Source organism: Ylistrum balloti, unplaced genomic scaffold (genome assembly GCF_031769215.1).
Source record: "Ylistrum balloti isolate Yb309-2 unplaced genomic scaffold, AGI_CSIRO_Ybal_v1 Utg369916, whole genome shotgun sequence".
Classification (NCBI taxonomy): Eukaryota; Metazoa; Mollusca; class Bivalvia; order Pectinida; family Pectinidae; genus Ylistrum; species Ylistrum balloti.
The window spans coordinates 1,027,280-1,048,311 of NW_026782036.1; the positions used below are offsets into that span (position 1 = coordinate 1,027,280).

The 21,032-nt window shown below is 36.0% G+C and overlaps 1 protein-coding gene across 1 annotated transcript in view; it reads right to left on the reverse strand.

Annotated features, from left to right (window-relative positions):
• LOC132546829 (ras-like protein family member 12) overlaps positions 1-12,737 on the reverse strand; it is a 30,471-nt gene extending 17,734 nt beyond the window's left edge. The window contains exon 1 of the mRNA XM_060210547.1: positions 12,330-12,737. Within this exon, the coding sequence (XP_060066530.1) occupies positions 12,330-12,417 (88 nt within the window). The 5' untranslated portion in view covers positions 12,418-12,737. The remainder of the gene's footprint in view (positions 1-12,329) is intronic.
• Positions 12,738-21,032: the final 8,295 nt, after the last annotated feature.

The window sequence follows — 21,032 nt, forward strand, 5'->3', positions numbered from 1 at the left end:
ATCGTTTGTGAAAGGGTGTTCGATGGATATGATTTTGAGTTCCATTGGCACCACAAAACAAGAAATTTGTTCAGTGACCAATTTTTCAAAGTTTCAGAAACCATTACAAATGATGTTTATCTGTAGACTTATCATTATTAATATTCCGAAAATTTTCTGCAGACACACTCACCTAGTTAGAGCATTTAAATTAGGAAAAATACATGTCTTTTATTTTCCAAATAATTTGCTACTGTATTTCTGAATAAGTGTATTGAGAGATAATCGAATTTCGTTAAATCTATTTGAATTTGTTGCCAGTGTCAATTGTAAAACTGTCTAACGCAAAAACCTGACAACAATAATACATATTGATACATCGCAGTCCAGAATTCATGATGCTTGTGTTAACATCTTCTTTCAGATTTAGCTGCGTGTGCAGAAAATAATTGAAATCTTCTCAGTATGCAAAACACATGGGTTGTGGTCGATCAAATTTCCCTCCCTGCTTACCACAAATCAAATAGAGTTGTTGCAATAAAATAATCCTGATTTTTCTTAATGTGAACTATTTTTACGAATCCTCTGCAAAGGCTGATTGAAATGCTAGCAGACGGTGTCTTTGGCTTCAATTGTTTTTCCTACGAATGGTTTATAACACAATGGTATAAACATGTATGACTGAATTCTGTAACCAGTACACGCACTAGACGCTCCGGAAGACACGTCGACAATATATAAAAACAATGGTATTGTGCTGCCGTCAAGATTCTTGTCCAAAGCATGTCGGACAAGATATCTAAAGTCACTCCAGCTGGAGCTAATTATATTGTCTGCTGCACTAATGGAGGTGCTTGTCAAATCAAGAGGGGATTACTCGGCCTAAGTACCAACTTCATCCACAAGGTTGAGAAGAAATTACTCAAATCAAGTACCCCCGACACTGAGAACGTTTACCACTTCATGTAGTTTACACAAGTATTACCTAGTATGAAACCGCTCTTATAGTTTGCATGAAGGAAATATAATAAATTATAAAATCGAAATTTAATTGCAAGTTATTTGTTAGAAATTGGGATTTCCCCGGGTACTCTGCTATTAAAACCACTCGCATGTTTCCATCTGGGCCAAGACTGATTAATATAAGTTAAATAATTTGTTTTGCAATTATTGTTAAACCCTTAAATTTGATTAAATTCAAAGTCTTCAAATATTTATTTAATTGTAACAATTTAGATGTACGATTATTTATCTTTAATTTTTATTATTTTTTAAAGACATGATAGTATGATTTATCATATTCTTAATTTCAAGAGAAGATGTCGATTATTTACATTTTAAATAATGAAGTATGATACACGTACGGCGATTTGGATTTCTTTAAATTTTTTTTAACTTTAAAACTTATATAATATACAAAATACCAAATGATGTGTGTTTTGATTTGTGAGACGTTGTACATGTATGTGCGATTTTTTCATTATGAGAATAGTGTGTTTAATGGTTTATACTTCAAACAGTACGAGTTGCATCGCTCAACTTTGAAATCGACATCGTTTCACCTGTGTATCACATTTCTGTTTTGTAACTAATTGAAATAGTAAATCTTTATCATTGCTATTCTTTTCTTTTCATCTCTACTGTTTATTAGGTAAGTTGTTTCAAATCTGACTTACATTGTAAAACATATTTCGTTTTGTAGGTGATTGTATAAAGATCCTTTCAGTGATAACAGTTGAGATTTAAAGACTCTGCCGAATGTAAACATAGAAGAGAATTTCTCCCTCGATAAGCTAATTACTTGTCTAGCCGTCTAGCCTTGTATGTGACGTTATTTCATAGTTTTCTGTTGTGGCTTAAATGTAAGGCATCAAACGAAAACGAAGAGAGAAACATTTCTGTTTTGATCAGAGGAACGTAGTATTCAGATAAATAAATAGGAAAAACCCGATTGCGTACTAAATCACTAAAACGACATTTCCCATAAAAGTTACCACTCCTTGTTGTAAATGTATAGATCTGGGCATCTAGTGGCGATAATTCGGTCAGATATTTCCCCACCTTGCTACCTGTAGCTCGTCACTATGGCATAACTGTATACATACCCACTTCTTGAGATACCAAGTTACGACGTCGGTATGTCTTATTCGTGGCTGATAAATAGCAGAAAATCTCTGCGCGAAGTTTTCATTGTCTAAGCTACTATTTTTAACAGACACCTGATGCTATATATATATACCGCCATAGTTTTGGAAGATTCTATAAAATCGGTCAATGTTTGATTTCTATCCTTGCGAACTATTGCTTTATCGGGTAAGCGCACCTCTGGATTTTTACATTTTTTTTTAATATTAATTTTGATTATTCCCTATCGTCTCATATCACGGACACGTGCTACAAATAGGAAACAGTTGTATGGTGCAGCAGAATTTATTCTCTCATTACTGTACCTCATTCTGTATTTGTATTGAAAGGTGTTAATCACCTGTTGGTCTTTTCTACTCGAAATGAAACCAAACTAATACGCCTTTATTGTCATCAGAATATACCAATTTATTATCACGAGTGCTTGCAACTTATCCATTCATCTCAACAGTTTATTCTGCTCTATATCTGTCTACCTAAGTAGAATTTTGGTTTGTGTCACAGAACATAATCATAACATAAACCGCAAGTTTGTTTTTTAACTGTACATTTTGAAAAAAACAGTAAATTACAGAATAGTTTTGTATTTAAGTACATCTCCACTTATTTGCATTTATTGGAAAAATCCTATTTGGCCTTCATACAACAGCATGATAGCAGGTTGGAACGATTTTCATGCTATCACAAATAACTGGATTGAGTATAAAATTGATATGTACACTAAAACAGAAGTACTTAGTTCTTTGAACCATTTCCACTGTTTTAATGGAGAAAGCATCCGCCATGTTGACTTAGTTACACCTCAGAATAACATATGAACATAAAGTTTCGTGAAGATAATGGATATATATCAAAGTATGTAAGTATACATAGATGGCGTGCCAAGCAAAACCATACTAGCACCTGCATGAGTAACTTGCGGTGCCACTCAAACACGGGAATTGGATTTCTTTGATGTGTTGTAAACATGCACGTCTTTCACACGTGCACACGTGGGTTAAGTGTAACGCGTCCGTTGGGGATATTTATATAGATAACGCTGTTTTGGTGATTTGTTTACAGAAGTACACGAACGGAATACAAATGTACAACAAATTTTAAATCTAAACATATGGCATGAGTTTTTCTGTTATCACAATGCGCTTCGGTGGATTTTAGCCACTTACATAACTGTTAGGCAAAATCATATCATTTAGCTAATTATGGCGTCAAATTGACGACTTTAGACAACTCGTGACATCACCGACTTCCAGATGACATTTCGAAATGGAACTCTTCTGATGAATAGTGAGGGAATTTATTGTAACTGATATATACAACGAGGAATTTCAAACGAAACAAAACTTGTAATTTCAATAAGACCATTCACACAATGAATCAAAGTTGTGTAATCATAATTCAATAGAACTTTTACTTTTCAAAAGATAGATTCAAAAGATAGATATACAGGCATTTTTGTACCACTGAATCTATCACATCAAACCATGTCTCCTTCATAGTTATATACATCACAAAGTACCCTAAGGATTTTTCTGCTTCTGTATTTTTAACCCCTACATAGATCACTGTCCACTGTTGATAACGCTGTAGTCTTTGGTCTGTAACGCTACACTTACAGATTATATTCGTTATGCTTGTATTTTAAAGCAATTATATCTAGGAAAACAGTTCTCATCACAAATCGTAAATCTCTCTTTCTTTAGATAACAGATGGCTCCACATGACTGACAAGTATAGTGAAGAGTTTGATTTAACGGATAGGCTACTAGCGAGTTTTCTTTGGGCAATTTGCAACCGGTTCAATTCATTAATTTACAACTTAATGATTTAATGTATATCATTATGAATATAGAAAAGAGTCATTACAGTTTCCTCAAGACATCGATTATATATTCGTTTTGTTTTTGATTATTGCTTTTAAGAACAAGTCATTTTTGTCTGATATAAACATATTTTTAGGAACTGTGATCACACCAGATAACACATTATCTTGTTTGGATTGACCAATACTTACATGGCGGGTGTCGTCGATGACACAGAAGGCACTTACACCTTGTACTTTATCAGGAATATCCGTGTAAATCTTCCTTTTATTAACATTTTGCCCTAGTTTTATTGAACTTGAGTTTACATTATGATTATGTTGACACGTTGGTACTGTTATTTTTTTAACTGACGGAAAAACTCATAACACAGGGTTTCGACAGATACAAGTTTATAAAAAATATAGGGTAGTTTTACGGTTGTCAAAGCGATCTCATTGATCTCATTGTTAGTTTGGTGTTTGTCTTTTTACCTTGTTCCCATTTGAGAAAGTATTGGATTGACTAAGATTAACATGGCGGGTGTCGTCGATGAAGCAGAATACGGTTTGTCTTCCAGGACATCTGGTCGTATTCTCATAAATGTAAAGGCATTTTTTCTTTTGTTTATATTTTGTGCTTGTTTTATTGAATATAATTTGGATTACGATTGTAATCAAATGTTGGTATGTGCTTGTTGCTCTTGTTATAAATATAATTGTCTGGAGGCATAATACCTGGCAACGAAGTAATTTTACACTGAAATTGTTAGTTTTTCTTTCTGTCTTCCGATGGCTTTCTCATTCGCGTCCTAGGTTTAAAAAGTTAGCCCCTTGGCATCACTGACAAGACCTAGAAGTACAAAACAGCTGTATGATACAGTTCAGTTCATTTGCAACAGTATGGTGTTCACAATTTGTGTTGAAGGCGCTATCTTATTGCAGAGTCTAATGGCATTCACCGTATTTCATTTATACCTTTATACTTATGTTTTTTACCTGTATATCTGACATGATAAAGTAGGCCAGGTATCTGATACCAATTATACATGAACATAGCTGCTAATTGGTAAGGTTAATTGACAAAACATGTGTTACTTCATGTGTACATGTTTCGTAATACAATCATATCCTCATGTTTATATAGTGGTACACTGTTCTCACCGCACGTGTTTTCAATTACGTCTGACCCTAAAATGACTCTTTAACCTTTTGAGGTCAAGACTCTTTGCTTCTGTCCGTCTAAGATTTTAGTCAGAGCCTAAAGACGGTGTTACGAATCACACATTATCTAACCAGTATCTTTCCATGGTTACTAGCTGGGCACATATGCATGGCGTAACCAAGGTTACTCGGTCACGCCCAGCACCCTGGAGACCTCGCCTATGAATTGTATAGCTATCTGTTGAATAGAAGTTTATGTCTTGAAAATATGTTCCTGTAACTATAGAACTGGTCTGTCTCCATCTGTGGCCTAGCTATTGAAAGGAAGTATTACTTTAACAGGTATCAGTAATTAAGTACGTCTCTTTATGTTGACATTATTTCGATTTATTTTGATTTTCCTCAGTCACCTAAAAATTTTGCATTACTCTAGTTTATGACACATTTGGAAATTATTTCTTCTCAAAAGAAAATCGGAAAAAAGTATATCTGAGTGCAGACTTTTCAGACTGAAGTTCTCAATTGTTATATAGAACGATCAAGAATTATTTTGCTGAAAGAAAGAACATATTTCTTTTAATCCGATATGACGTAGGACTCTAGAACTACTGATAATGTGATTACAATAAATTCGTTTGGGGTATTATCTCATCCCTCAAACACGAAAGGATGTAGTTATAATCTTCCCTAATATATATCAGCATGATAGCTATTAAACCAAAGCCGGGTCCTCAAAGGGAAATTATGATCTACACGGCCATGTGTGCATCTTTGAAATTTAACTTTTATATACAAAATATCGGTGCATCTCTTGTGAACCTAAAAGTTGAGTACATCACATGGATTTGGTGATGATATCTCTTCAAACCTGTCTGTAGTACTGTCTGTTGAATGTTCATTTCTAAAGAGGAATGTACGTGTAAGGTAATTAGATTTAATTCACAATCATTCACATGTGTAACTTATCCATTATAATTTAGTTTCCCCTCATCTTTTGAGGAAGGCATTGCTTTTTGTTTTTCGTTCCATGTTTGAAGGTGTACCAAGATTATGTTTAAATGTGTACCAAGACCATGTTTGAAGTTGTACCAAGACCATGTTTGAAGGTGTACCAAGACCATGTTTAAATGTGTACCAAGGTCATGTATGAAGGTGTACCAAGACCATGGTCGAAGGTGTACCAAGACCATATTTGAAGGTGTACCAAGTCCATGTTTGAAGGTGTACCAAGACCATGTTTAAATGTGTACCAAGACCATGTTTGAATGTGTACCAAGATCATGTTTAAATGTGTACCAAGGCCATGTTTGAAGGTGTACCAAGACCATATTTGAGGGTGTACCAAGGCCATGTTTGAAGGTGTACCAAGAACATGTTTAAATGTGTACCAAGACCATGTTTGAATGTGTACCAAGATCATGTTTAAATGTGTACCAAGGCCATGTTTGAAGGTGTACCAAGACCATATTTGAGGGTGTACCAAGACTATGTTTGAAGGTGTACCAAGACCATGTTCGAAGATGTACCGAGACTATGTTTCAAGGTGTACCAAGACCGTGTTTGAAGGTGTACCATGACCATGTTTGAGATATTATATGTTCATTTAAATTTTAACAATTAATGTTTTTTCCGAAAATTAGGCTACAATGAGGTATTAAATATATGAAAGCTTCAGAGAGTAACTCCAGGTCGAGCGAACACTAACACGAATCATGGTAAATCTTCAAACAGAACATCACAACGGCGCCACTAGACTACAGAATATATTGTATGATGCTCCGTGCTGCCGTTACACGTCCAGTAACAAGCCGTAAAAGATGGATTGCTTCTGCCCCTAATTACAGCTTACAGCCTCCGACAATTTCCACGGGTTTTACTTGACCATTAACGTTTGAAGTAATAGACACTGACAACTTTGGGAGTTGTATAGTAAAAGGTGATGTATTGCTTAACCTTCTGATATTCTCTGACATACAAGGTGAAACTTTATACATGTTATCAACAGAAACGTTTATTCAGTTGCACTCGACAAAAATATCATAATGTGTTGATAATTATATGGATTTTTATTGACGTATACATACCTAACACAATGTAATGTTTTATCGGGTAAATGAAGACAAGGTTTGTATTGACATATAAATACCTAACACGATGTAATGTTTTATCGGGTAAATGAAGACGAGATTTGTATTGACATATAAATGCATAACACAATGTAATGTTTTATCAGGTAAATGAAGACAAGGTTTGTATTGACATATAAATACCTAACACAACGTAATGTTTTATCGGGTAAATGGAAACAAGGTTTGTATTGACATATAAATACCTAACACAACGTAATGTTTTATCGGGTAAATGGAAACAAGGTTTGTATTGACATTTAACACATGTTTTTCGCATATAATTACCTAACAAAGTGTAATGTTTTATCGATTAAATAAAGACATATATTACCTAACACAATGTAATGTTTTATCGTAATGATTAAATGGAAAAAGGTTTGATTGACATATTACCTAACACAATGTAATGTTTTATCGATTGAATAAAGACGATATTACCTAACACAATGTAATGTTTTATCGATTAAATAAAGACGATATTACCTAACACAATGTAATGTTTTATCGGGTAAATGAAGACAAGGTTTGTATTGACATATAATTACCTGAAACACTATATTTTTAAAGGGAGACGACATTTCCATTCGCATATAATTACCTAACAAAGTGTAATGTTTTATCGATTAAATAAAGACGATATTACCTAACACAATGTAATGTTTTATCGATTAAATAAAGACGATATTACCTAACACAATGTAATGTTTTATCGATTAAATAAAGACGATATTACCTAACACAATGTAATGTTTTATCGATTAAATAAAGACGATATTACCTAACACAATGTAATGTTTTATCGATTAAATAAAGACGATATTATCTAACACAATGTAATGTTTTATCGATTAAATAAAGACGATATTACCTAACACAATGTAATGTTTTATCGATTAAATAAAGACGATATTATCTAACACAATGTAATGTTTTATCGATTAAATAAAGACGATATTACCTAACACAATGTAATGTTTTATCGATTAAATAAAGACGATATTACTTAACACAATGTAATGTTTTATCGATTAAATAAAGACGATATTACCTAACACAATGTAATGTTTTATCGTATTAACTTCAAGAAGAAAGTACCATTTTTATAGATTCTGGTTTGTTTTGATCTGGGGAAAGAGCATCGCTTTCCTCACTTGGCCGATCGCTTAACTGAAAGACCAAAAACGATGAGGAGTTAAAAGAAACTTTCAGAAAGATAAAAACCCAAAGCTTTGCCACTCTATACAATACAGTAATAGACGCAACAGGTACACTCTTTATACTGCAGAGCATAGGTAAATAAATCTCTTGTTCGGTAGCCCACTGTAAAACATGGCACGCTGTCGGGTATGTAATTGTAGGCCAACATACTTCATTAATAGATATAAAATTTTACTCATGGTCTGATAAGTCATTTAAGCAATACTTTTGAGTATATACACTGGAAAATTTCGTTTAAATCGCTGGAAATTTGCGAAGTACTTTAATTTTAATTAGATATATCGATGATGTCTTGTTTTTGAATGTCAGGCCCTTTCTTGTTTATGTTTATCGCATATCTCCACTAGAATTAGAAATCAGGGATACTTCAAACTCTTTTAAGTTAACCATTGAAGTCTATATTTACTTACAACGCAACCACAACGAATGAAATAAAATTATGCTGTGTGATGACCGTGATAATTTAGAGTACCTTACTGGGATTTTTCCATTTCTAGATAGTAACAATTCTGTTCCCGATTTAAAAATGTCTCAGTTGGTTCGATGTTCAGGAACTTGTTTTCAGTATAACGATTTCCTTGAAATATGTTGAAAATGACACTGATGCCTCATTGGGAAATACTCTATATCTTTGTGCGATATCAAGTTTACGTTCGTTAATTGTTAGTATAGACTGGTTCTCATTTACATATTGATTTCCTTTTTTTATAAACTTAACGAAAAATGCAATAACTCCCTGGCTTGATTTTTATAAGTCTAATTTATTCAGACTCAAAATCTCAACACAAAATTAATCAATGGTCATTATCTGTAGTATAAGCAAGGAAGTTTTTATTAATCTTCTAACATAAATGTTCATGAAGTAAAGATAAACGACGAGCAGCAATCATTGTTAGAAATAACCCTTTTCCATTTTCCCAAAGGATTTCAGCTAGTTTCAATAAGAAACAAATGTGGTTAACTTGTATATATCAAAACACGAAAAGCCAATTAGTTCTATATTTACATGGCAGGTTGTTTCATTTCTACGAGATATCTTTATGTTGCATTCACTTTGAGACACCGACAAGGAAAGACTAAAGTGCATATACTTAATACTGCTTTCAATTACCTACATTAAGTGTGGTGAAACACAAGGAAGTAATATATGAAACATATTTTATTTTATTCTCTTCTTATCATTTGTAAGTGCTTGTCATTAAACAACACACAGCGGTTATTAATTAGATAATACATCACGCAATTTATGGAAAGAAAATAATAGAATAATTAGTGTAGAAACAGAGACTAAAGTTAACCGTAAATAACGACCGAAACAGACGAGAATGAACCGAGTTATTGTACCAACGATTTAACAATGAGGAAATTTTCATGTCAGATTTTGTCAATGCGGAAGTAGACACGTAAAGACGTCAACGCTTTCTGTTATTTATTTTACTATAAACAAAACATAAAAAATCCACATCGACTTGGTAATGTTTTTATGATGCTAAGGACGGCATAATATTTATATTCAATATGGATTTATGTTATATTATTCATACATTTCGCTGAGCTGATATTTACATTGAACTCCTCAACACAATATCCCGGATGTTCTTCATACCAAACACTGCGTTATATCTATTGTCATTTGTAACCATTATCTTGACATGTGTTTTAGTGTAAGGAATTCAATTTGATATGTTCTGTAATTACAAAATCTATAAAGGTTTATGGATGACGTCTGCCATTTGGAATGAAGGATCGACAATGACGTAATGTGTGTAATTGTTCAGGCTTGGAGTTATTACGACTTATGTCATACAACGACTGTGTACAAAGATAATAGAATTAGTCACTTTAAATACGATCTCACATACAAAGCCATGACCCCGAGACTGCAGTATAGTGATAGACCAAGTCTTAATGACGAGAAACAGAATAAAGGTAATACATACAATCTGAAGTATCGCTAAGGAAACAAGGGACATTTTTGTAATTTTTTGTTTTAAATGGAACGGAGTTTGTGAGAAGAGAAATCAGAAATATAATTTGGTATGAAGTATTTAGATACGGTCATACGGTCATATTATCTAGTTAGTGTGGAATTACTACCACGATGCCTTTATCTATATACCAAAATATCAACTTCTGGAAAGTAGGTTGCGCTATATATATGTTACTCCAGACACACATCTTTCTATTAAAAGGAGGAAACATATACATTAAATGCCGAGAAACTTTTATCAAAACATTCCATGTAGGACCAAGATTAGCGTTTAAAGATTTAAGCTGTGATTCAAACATCCTGAAGACTTCCATATACCACGACCATTAACTAATCATAACCGTTGCAAGTATGGAATACACAGCTTTGTGCGGAATCTGATTGAAGATATTTGTGTGATTCTTCTACACACATACATATTGATGTGCGTACTAGCGCTGTCGAAACCTGTAAACATTTTGGCAGGTTATAGATGTTCCCAGCAGGACAACCATATTAATAAAGTACTAGTGTAGTGTCTGAACGGCACAAACTGTAGCAAACTTCAGAAGTACAGCAGCTAATTTGAGTGAAAGAAAAAGATTCTCTAAAGCAGCTGCTTCAAGGATTCCTATCAATCACTGCATGTGTTGAAGAATAAGGAGTGGAGTCAGTTTAGTACCTTGTTTTGTTTTTTGGTGAAAGTCGTCCACTTTTTATTTATCCAGGCTATTGGTTGATTTGGATATCACTTGGAGTACCATTGAATATAGATACTATGTAAAGATGCTGTTAGTAAAGATAACTTATACTAATCCTCATTGTGACACATGTTACACGTGTCCTTAGGTATTGTAGCCAGAATTTGAAAAGCATTTTTATTTACGGGCAAATAACACAGCACATACTGGTAGATATAATTTATGTTATCCTATGTCTGTAATCCATATCATAATACATATATGCCAAAACAATCTCCAACATCTGTACATCATCATCCGTTTGTAAAGTACACACATAGAATAATACCTCAAACGCCTTGATGTATAAAACAATTACGAACTGTGTTCCTTCTGCCACAATGTAAAAAGCTGCCGCCGACAAAATCGGTCTGAAGTGAAAGTAAACAATGCTGACGGGTTTTGTGTTCCTCCTATCAGCATTGGATCAATTCTTAATAGACTTTTCGATATTTCGGCATTACTATAAGGGAACTCGAAAACAATCACATTTTTTCAAACATACTGTCCATCAATTCGTTTTAAACTTCCAAAACTCACGTTAATGAGACTTTTGATTGCAATTGACAAGGTAATGTAAGAAAACATAGACATGCTACACATCTGGATGGTGTCGAGAACTCGACAGGTGTAAGACGTGCGCACAAGAGTTAGAGAGATTGACAAGACAAGTGATAGCAACGAATCACTCAAATATACCCGTGTCTCTGTAATTACTATTACATGTGTGGAACAGCTTCAACACAGTCTGCATCCGATAGAGAACCTCGGAGCGTTACACTACAGATGATAATCAGCTCTCAGTATATATAAACGACCTACATACGAACATCTTCATGACGGATGGTCTACACACATGTAAAGTATATATAATGACTGTTGCATTAGGTACAGGAAGAGAATACAAGACCACTATTTAATTTACAACTGTTGAAACGACTGCCTTCGTTTACCTAGCGCTGAAGTATATACATTTATATGCAATTTTATCAAAATCAGAATATTAAATAACCTGCAATAGTGAATTATAAAGTTATATATAAACAGTGCAATTTGACGAATCTAACAAAAAAAAAAAAAAACAAAAGGGAGAGGAAAGGTAGACAGATAAAAGGAAAACAGACATACACAAGAAAGTAAAAGGAGAAATCCATAGAATGATAGACTGAGAAGGAGATCGTTACCTGATTTTCCCACTCCAAGTTCTCCTAGAAGGACAATGTTGTAGTCAGGACTATTTCCGTTCCGGTGGGAAACTCGTTTTCCACTCATAATGACAATAGTTTCCTCTTTACAACCTTTCAATAAAACATTTGTTAATCTTTACAGCAAGTGCTAAGATCCATTGAAACAATGAAGAAACATTTTCACCACTTAAGATGTGTCCCGAAGTCTTACGTGTGAACCGTACCAGGGTATGAATGAGACCGCGACTGCGTGTACCTACACCTCTAACTAAAACTGTACTATCTTCCGGCAGAGTTTTTACTGGGATCTCACTCGCTGATTGCGCTCAAGCCTGGTGCATTCATGTGGAATTTGGCACAACAGACCTTAACATATGAAGTTTCCATCTGCACGTGAACAGCAGAGGCTGTTGAAGGCCAAACGCATGGTTATGGTACATCCATTTGCCTGCCCTGAAAGTGTGGTTTATTATGCGAGACATGCTTCACTACACATCACAGCCAACACGGGGTCTGTGAACTTTTAAAGCATCAGTTTGTTGAGAAGTAAAACTCCACCAGAACTATTATTGTACATTATATTGTTCCTAAATGTACATCGTCTCTGTTTTACTTAAGTAGGAGACATTTGTGTTATTACTGCAAAAATATGTGGAGTTATCGGTCCTTTCTTTTGGATTGCTGATGAAGGCCGTTTATAATCATATGCTCATCGATTTATTTGGAACATTTGTTTTCAAATTAGTCTAAAATCAAGTCCATTGCATGTGGTACATGTTTTATATATCAATTCAATACGTTTGAAGATAATATCGGGTTGTAAGATTCCTAAGGTGTAACATTAATCCCTTTGAAGCATTTGAACCCATTTTATTTCGGGGGGTGGGGGGTGGTAGGTGGGGATTGTATTTTGTATCGCCGTTCTTTAAACAGTATCAGGTAATGTTACATAATGTTAATTATTTGCAGTTCGTTTTTAGAAATTTTACCTTCATTTTTTATAACTTAAGCTGTATACAGTTATTCAGGTGTTGAGTTTGAATTAAGGTTCTGTTAACATGTTGATATCTCCTTTGTTGTTCTCGTTACTGACAAATCGACAATGTGTACCAAACATAATAGGTGACGAGAGTGAGATACCGGACTCATAATGTGTATCCAACATAATAGGTGACCGGAGATTGTTACCGGACTTACAATGTGTACCCAACATAAAAGGTGACCACAGTGTTTTACCGGACACACAATTTGTACCCAACAGTTACCGGACACACAATGTGTACCCAACATAATAGGTGACCGGAGATTGTTACCGGACTCAAAATGTGTACCCAACATAATAGGTGACAGGAGATTGTTACCGGACTCACAATGTGTACCCAACATAATAGGTGACAGGAGTGTTTTACCGGACACACAATTTACCGGACACACAATGTGTACCCAACATAATAGACTCACAATGTGACCCAACATAATAGGTGACCGGAGGTACCGGACTCACAATGTGTACCCAACATAATAGGTTACCTGAGTTTTTTACCTGACAAACTATTTACCGGACACACAATGTGTACCCAACATAACAGGTAACCAGTGTGTGTTACCGGACACACAATGTGTACCCAACATAATAGGTGACCGGAGATTGTTACCGGACTCACAATGTGTACCCAACATAAAAGGTGACAGGAGATTGTTACCGGACTTTCAATGTGTACCCAACATAAAAGGTGACAGGAGATTGTTACCGGACTTACAATGTGTACCCAACATAATAGGTGACCGGAGATACCGGACTCACAATGTGTACCCAACATAATAGGTGACCGGAGTGTTTTACCGGACTCACAATGTGTACCCAACATACTAGGTGACCGGAGATACCGGACTCACAATGTGTACCCAACATAATAGGTGACCGGAGTGTTTTACCGGACACACAATTTACCGGACACACAATGTGTACCCAACATAATAGGTGACAGGAGTGTTTTACCGGACACACAATTTACCGGACACACAATGTGTACCCAACATAATAGGTGACAGGAGTGTTTTACCGGACTCACAATGTGTACCCAACATAATAGGTGACCGGAGGTACCGGACTAACAATGTGTACCCAACATACTAGATGACCAGAGTTTGTTACCGGACTAACAATGTGTACCCAACATAAAAGGTGACCGGAGTGTTTTACCGGACACACAATTTACCGGACACACAATGTGTACCCAACATAATAGGTGACCGGAGAGTTTTACCGGACACACAATTTACCGGACACACAATGTGTACCCAACATAATAGGTGACCGGAGATTGTTACCGGACACACAATGTGTACCCAACATAATAGGTGACCGGAGATTGTTACCGGACTCACAATGTGTACATAAAAGGTGACAGGAGATTGTTACCGGACACACAATGTGTACCCAAAACATAAGGTGAGGTGTTTTACCGGACACACAATTTACCGGACACACAATGTGTACCCAACATAATAGGTGACCGGAGATACCGGACTCACAATGTGTACCCAACATAATAGGTGACTGGAGTGTTTTACCGGACACACAATTTACCGGACACACAATGTGTACCCAACATAATAGGTGACCGGAGATTGTTACCGGACTTACAATGTGTACCCAACATAAAAGGTGACCACAGTGTTTTACCGGACACACAATGTGTACCCAACATAATAGGTGACCGGAGATTGTTACCGGACACACAATGTGTACCCAACATAATAGGTGACAATACCGGACACACAATGTGTACCCAACATAAAAGGTGACCACAGTGTTTTACCGGACACACAACATAATAGGTGACCAGGAGATTGTTACCACACAATGTGTACCCAACATAATAGGTGACAGGAGTGTTTTACCGGACTCACAATGTGTACCCAACATAATAGGTGACCGGAGATACCGGACTCACAATGTGTACCCAACATAATAGGTGACCGGAGTGTTTTACCGGACTCACAATGTGTACCCAACATAATAGGTGACCGGAGTGTTGTACCCAACATAATAGGTGACCAGGTTTTACAATTTACCGGACACACAATGTGTACCCAACATAATAGGTGACCGGAGTGTTTTACCGGACACACAATTTACCGGACACACAATGTGTACCCAACATAATAGGTGACCGGAGTGTTTTACCGGACACACAATTTACCGGACACACAATGTGTACCCAACATAATAGGTGACCGGAGTGTTTTACCGGACACACAATGTGTACCCAACATAATAGGTGACCGGAGTGTTTTACCACACAATGTGTACCCAACATAATAGGTGACCGGAGTGTGTGTACCCAACACACAATTTACCGGACACACAATGTGTACCCAACATAATAGGTGACCGGAGTGTTTTACCGGACACACAACGGATAACAGGACACAATGTGTACCCAACATAATAGGTGACCGGAGATACCGGACTCACAATGTGTACCCAACATAATAGGTGACCGGAGGTACCGGACTAACAATGTGTACCCAACATAAAAGGTGACCACAGTGTTTTACCGGACACACAATTTACCGGACACACAATGTGTACCCAACATAAAAGGTGACCACAGTGTTTTACCGGACACACAATTTACCGGACACACAATGTGTACCCAACATAATAGGTGACCGGAGATTGTTACCGGACACACAATGTGTACCCAACATAATAGGTGACCGGAGATTGTTACCGGACTCACAATGTGTACCCAACATAAAAGGTGACAGGAGATTGTTACCGGACTTACAATGTGTACCCAACATAAAAGGTGACCACAGTGTTTTACCGGACACACAATTTACCGGACACACAATGTGTACCCAACATAATAGGTGACCGGAGATTGTTACCGGACTCACAATGTGTACCCAACATAATAGGTGACAGGAGTGTTTTACCGGACTCACAATGTGTACCCAACATAATAGGTGACAGGAGTGTTTTACCGGACTCACAATGTGTACCCAACATAATAGGTGACCGGAGATACCGGACTCACAATGTGTACCCAACATAATAGGTGACCGGAGTGTTTTACCGGACACACAATTTACCGGACACACAATGTGTACCCAACATAATAGGTGACAGGAGTGTTTTACCGGACTCACAATGTGTACCCAACATAATAGGTGACCGGAGATACCGGACACACAATGTGTACCCAACATAATAGGTGACCGGAGTGTTTTACCGGACACACAATTTACCGGACACACAATGTGTACCCAACACAATTTACCGGACACACAATGTGTACCCAACATAATAGGTGACAGGAGTGTTTTACCGGACTCACAATGTGTACCCAACATAATAGATGACCAGAGTTTGTTACCGGACTAACAATGTGTACCCAACATAAAAGGTGACCACAGTGTTTTACCGGACACACAATTTACCGGACACACAATGTGTACCCAACAACATAAAATAAAAGGTGGTGACCACAGTGTTTTACCGGACACACAAATTTACCGGACTCACAATGTGTACCCAACATAATAGGTGACCGGAGGTACCGGACTAACAATGTGTACCCAACATACTAGATGACCAGAGTTTGTTACCGGACTAACAATGTGTACCCAACATAAAAGGTGACCACAGTGTTTTACCGGACACACAATTTACCGGACACACAATGTGTACCCAACATAATAGGTGACCGGAGATTGTTACCGGACACACAATGTGTACCCAACATAATAGGTGACCGGAGATTGTTACCGGACTCACAATGTGTACCCAACATAATAGGTGACAGGAGTCACAATGTGTACCCAACATAATAGGTGACAGGAGTGTTTTACCGGACTCACAATGTGTACCCAACATAATAGGTGACAGGAGTGTTTTACCGGACTCACAATGTGTACCCAACATAATAGGTGACCGGAGATACCGGACTCACAATGTGTACCCAACATAATAGGTGACCGGAGGACACACAATGTGTACCCAACATAATAGGTGACCGGAGTGTTTTACCGGACACACAATTTACCGGACACACAATGTGTACCCAACATAATAGGTGACAGGAGTGTTTTACCGGACTCACAATGTGTACCCAACATAATAGGTGACCGGAGATACCGGACTCACAATGTGTACCCAACATAATAGGTGACCGGAGATACCGGACTAACAATGTGTACCCAACATAATAGGTGACCGGAGATTGTTACCGGACACACAATGTGTACCCAACATAACAGGTGACCGGAGATTGTTACCGGACTCACAATGTGTACCCAACATAATAGGTGACAGGAGTGTTTTACCGGACACACAATGTGTACCCAACATAATAGGTGACCGGAGTTACCGGACTAACAATGTGTGCCCAGCATAATAGGTGACCATAGTGTGTTACCGGACACACAATGTGTACCCAACATAACAGGTAACCAGTGTGTGCTACCGGACTCACAATGTGTACCCAACATAATAGGTGACAGGAGTGTTTTACCGGACTCATAATGTGTACCCAACATCATAGGTGGGCGGAGTTTGTTACCGGACTTACAATGTGCACCCGACACTGTAAATTCAGAATATTTAGTTACACTTTTTCATCAAATACGGGATACAGGATGCATGACTAGAAATCTATTATAATAATATTATATTCTTGTAGAATACCTTGATGGCTTCCATTTATATTGATATTATGAAAGGCTTAACCGATGAAGATATACCAGTTTCTGATTTACTGTTTAATAGGCACAGTGTTTAAAGAAAACTGACACAAAATTAATGTCATTTGGTCCCAGATGTTCAGAGAAAATATCGATCGAATTGTGCTACATTGATAATCCTTTATCGATCTTATGTGAACAAACGCGTGGAAGCCTATGACGCAGAAGACATTGCTCTTTCGCAAACCTGATGTTATTATTCTTGTGCTTTTTCAGGAGTCTACGTAAAATCTTTCTTATATTCTTAATTCGTAATATCTTATTGAATTTGAGTTCGGATTATGATTTTGGTGATATGTTTTGTCTTGTTCTTATGTACATTTAAAAATCATGTCTAATAAAAACAAAGTACTCTCAGAATCTTAATTCCTACTTTTATTTGATGAAACTAGGGGAAAATATCTACAAACGATTTACAAAACAACTCATGAAAATTACCTAGTATATAAAAAACTTGGCGTTTGGGAAGGATAAGCGTCTTATGTTTTTTCAACATTACTCGCCATGTTCATTTTGTGACAATACAAGTAAGTAATGCATGTTCCCAAATGAGAATAAGGTAAACATCATATACTGTCATTGCAATCGTTTATTTTCTTCACAAAGCAAACACTAAATCTAGATGTATCGTAACTGGATAATTCTACACGAATAAAGGAAATGGTTGATTTTCTTTCTGTATCTTATAATAATGATAAATTGTAATGCTGATGAAAATCATTTCCCAAATCAATCAAGAAAAAATATTGCTTCATTTTCCACAGTGCACTGCATCTTTGCTACTGTTTTGTTTTCAAATTCAATGTTACACATTAAAATGCCAACCCTTTTATATTTCAATATAGGTTTGAAGAGCATTTGATTTCCCTTGATCGCCTCTAAGGTCAGAACATTATAGACAAATGGCTAATCAGAAAAGGAACAGTATTTCATTATTTGGTATATACCTATCAACTATTACTTCACGATGATATGTACTTGTATGTCTTTTGTTCTCGATGATTAAAATAGGAAAGACAAACCGAATATATATGTATGTAGGTACTTAGAGCGGCTGATAATAACCAAATTACACCCGAGACTGTTGTTCAAGATTTTAAGCTAGCGAACACGAGCTATTCCTAATATCTGTAAATAGTTATATATATATATATAATCATATATATAATCAAGTTCAATCTATGAAAAAGAGAAATGCTGAATTACATTTATATGTCGAAATAATCTTGTGATCAGATAATTTGATAAAAAGAAATAGTGAGTTCAGAACCATTTAATGCAATAGTAACGTGACGTCATCATTACGTCATCGACGATAAAAGAACAGAAAATCGAACCTCCTCACTGGGCTATAAAGAGTAAAAGTTTGCAAAAAGATGAAAACAACAGTATAAAAGTCGTGCCAGATTGCACACGTTCAAATCAGAGATCGAAGGAACACACACGTGTTTACTTAATCACCTACCTGTCGTGATGTGTGTATACACAGAAGGGTAAGGCGCTTTAAGTGGTAACCGATGAATTACCCAAACAAAGCAAACCTACCTCAGGATTTTACCAAATCCTACATAGGAACACGTCTTAAATACAAAAAATATATATCAAAAAACTGTCAAGATGGTACAAAGATATCTTTAAATAGATATATCACGTGCATATCCTATTGATGCGCGTGTTGTACAAGCTGACACGTGATAGCATGACTGATTGGGGATTTTTAACGTTTACACGTATACCTTTCTCCAAGTCTAAATTAAGACTTTAACTGTCAAATGAGCTGAATATTTCGACCCTTTCACCTATATCAGTAATGTGGGACGGCATAGATCTCTACACAGTCATAAACTTGTCTGTAGCTCATCCGGATCACATAAATTAGCAGTCATCGTATACGAAAGTATTACCAGGAAACGTTTGAAATGAATCTCTATCAGTACATCTATATATCATTAAATAAGACACATTTCTGCCGACGTGAAGATACTGATTACATTTTGGAGGCGTGCACCATTAATTACTGCTTTTAAATCCCAACTAAAAAGCTCCTCGGTGGGTAAATAGACAACTTTCATTTGAATGTGAGTCATCGATGTTATCATAATCTACATTATTTAAACTTTCATAAATATATCCTTATAAAATGTTATCAGCTGTATCTTAATAAATCATTCTTACATGCATCTTAATATATTGTTTCTTTTGTACCGTTATTCTCACCTGTATAATTATATAACTTCCTCTCGTGCATCATAATAAATGTTACTAAACTCACGTCATCTACATGATTGTTCAAACCACGCACAGATTAATAGCACCTTTCAACACGGACTAATTCCTTTTTAAAATTAACTTGTCTCGCACGTATCATCATAAATTATTCTGACATGTAATTTTATAAGCTAAATGTGCATGATTATGATAACCAACTGTTCTTTGTATCCCGTTTTGCCTCGGAAACTGTCTCGTACTTGTAAGCAAAATCACCGGCTTTCTCATATACTTAATGATATATTTATTCAGTACATAATATTGACAAATGTGATAACAATCTGCTCTCAGATATATCATCAGGTATACTTTAATGGAATATTCATCGTGTGTATTTCATAATTGTCAGCAATCATTCTTTATAAAGTTTACGCAGGAAGTAAGTATTGAATGACAAAAAACATTTCAAACGAAATCTATGAATTGTTCCGACAAGTTCGATAGTACGTACTGTTGATGTAGAAGGTGTATTTTATGCTCCGTAACTTTACCTGAGTGTGATCAGTTTTTACTATCGAATATTTTCAAAATCAACTACAAGTATGATAAAATAAGAAACCATTTTTAACTTTCCTGTCACAACGGAGTAATTGCAATTAAGGACAATAAAGACAAAGAGATAAATAACTTTTATTTAGAACAGACGTTTGGGCTGACTGACAGGTGTGATGTGTAATA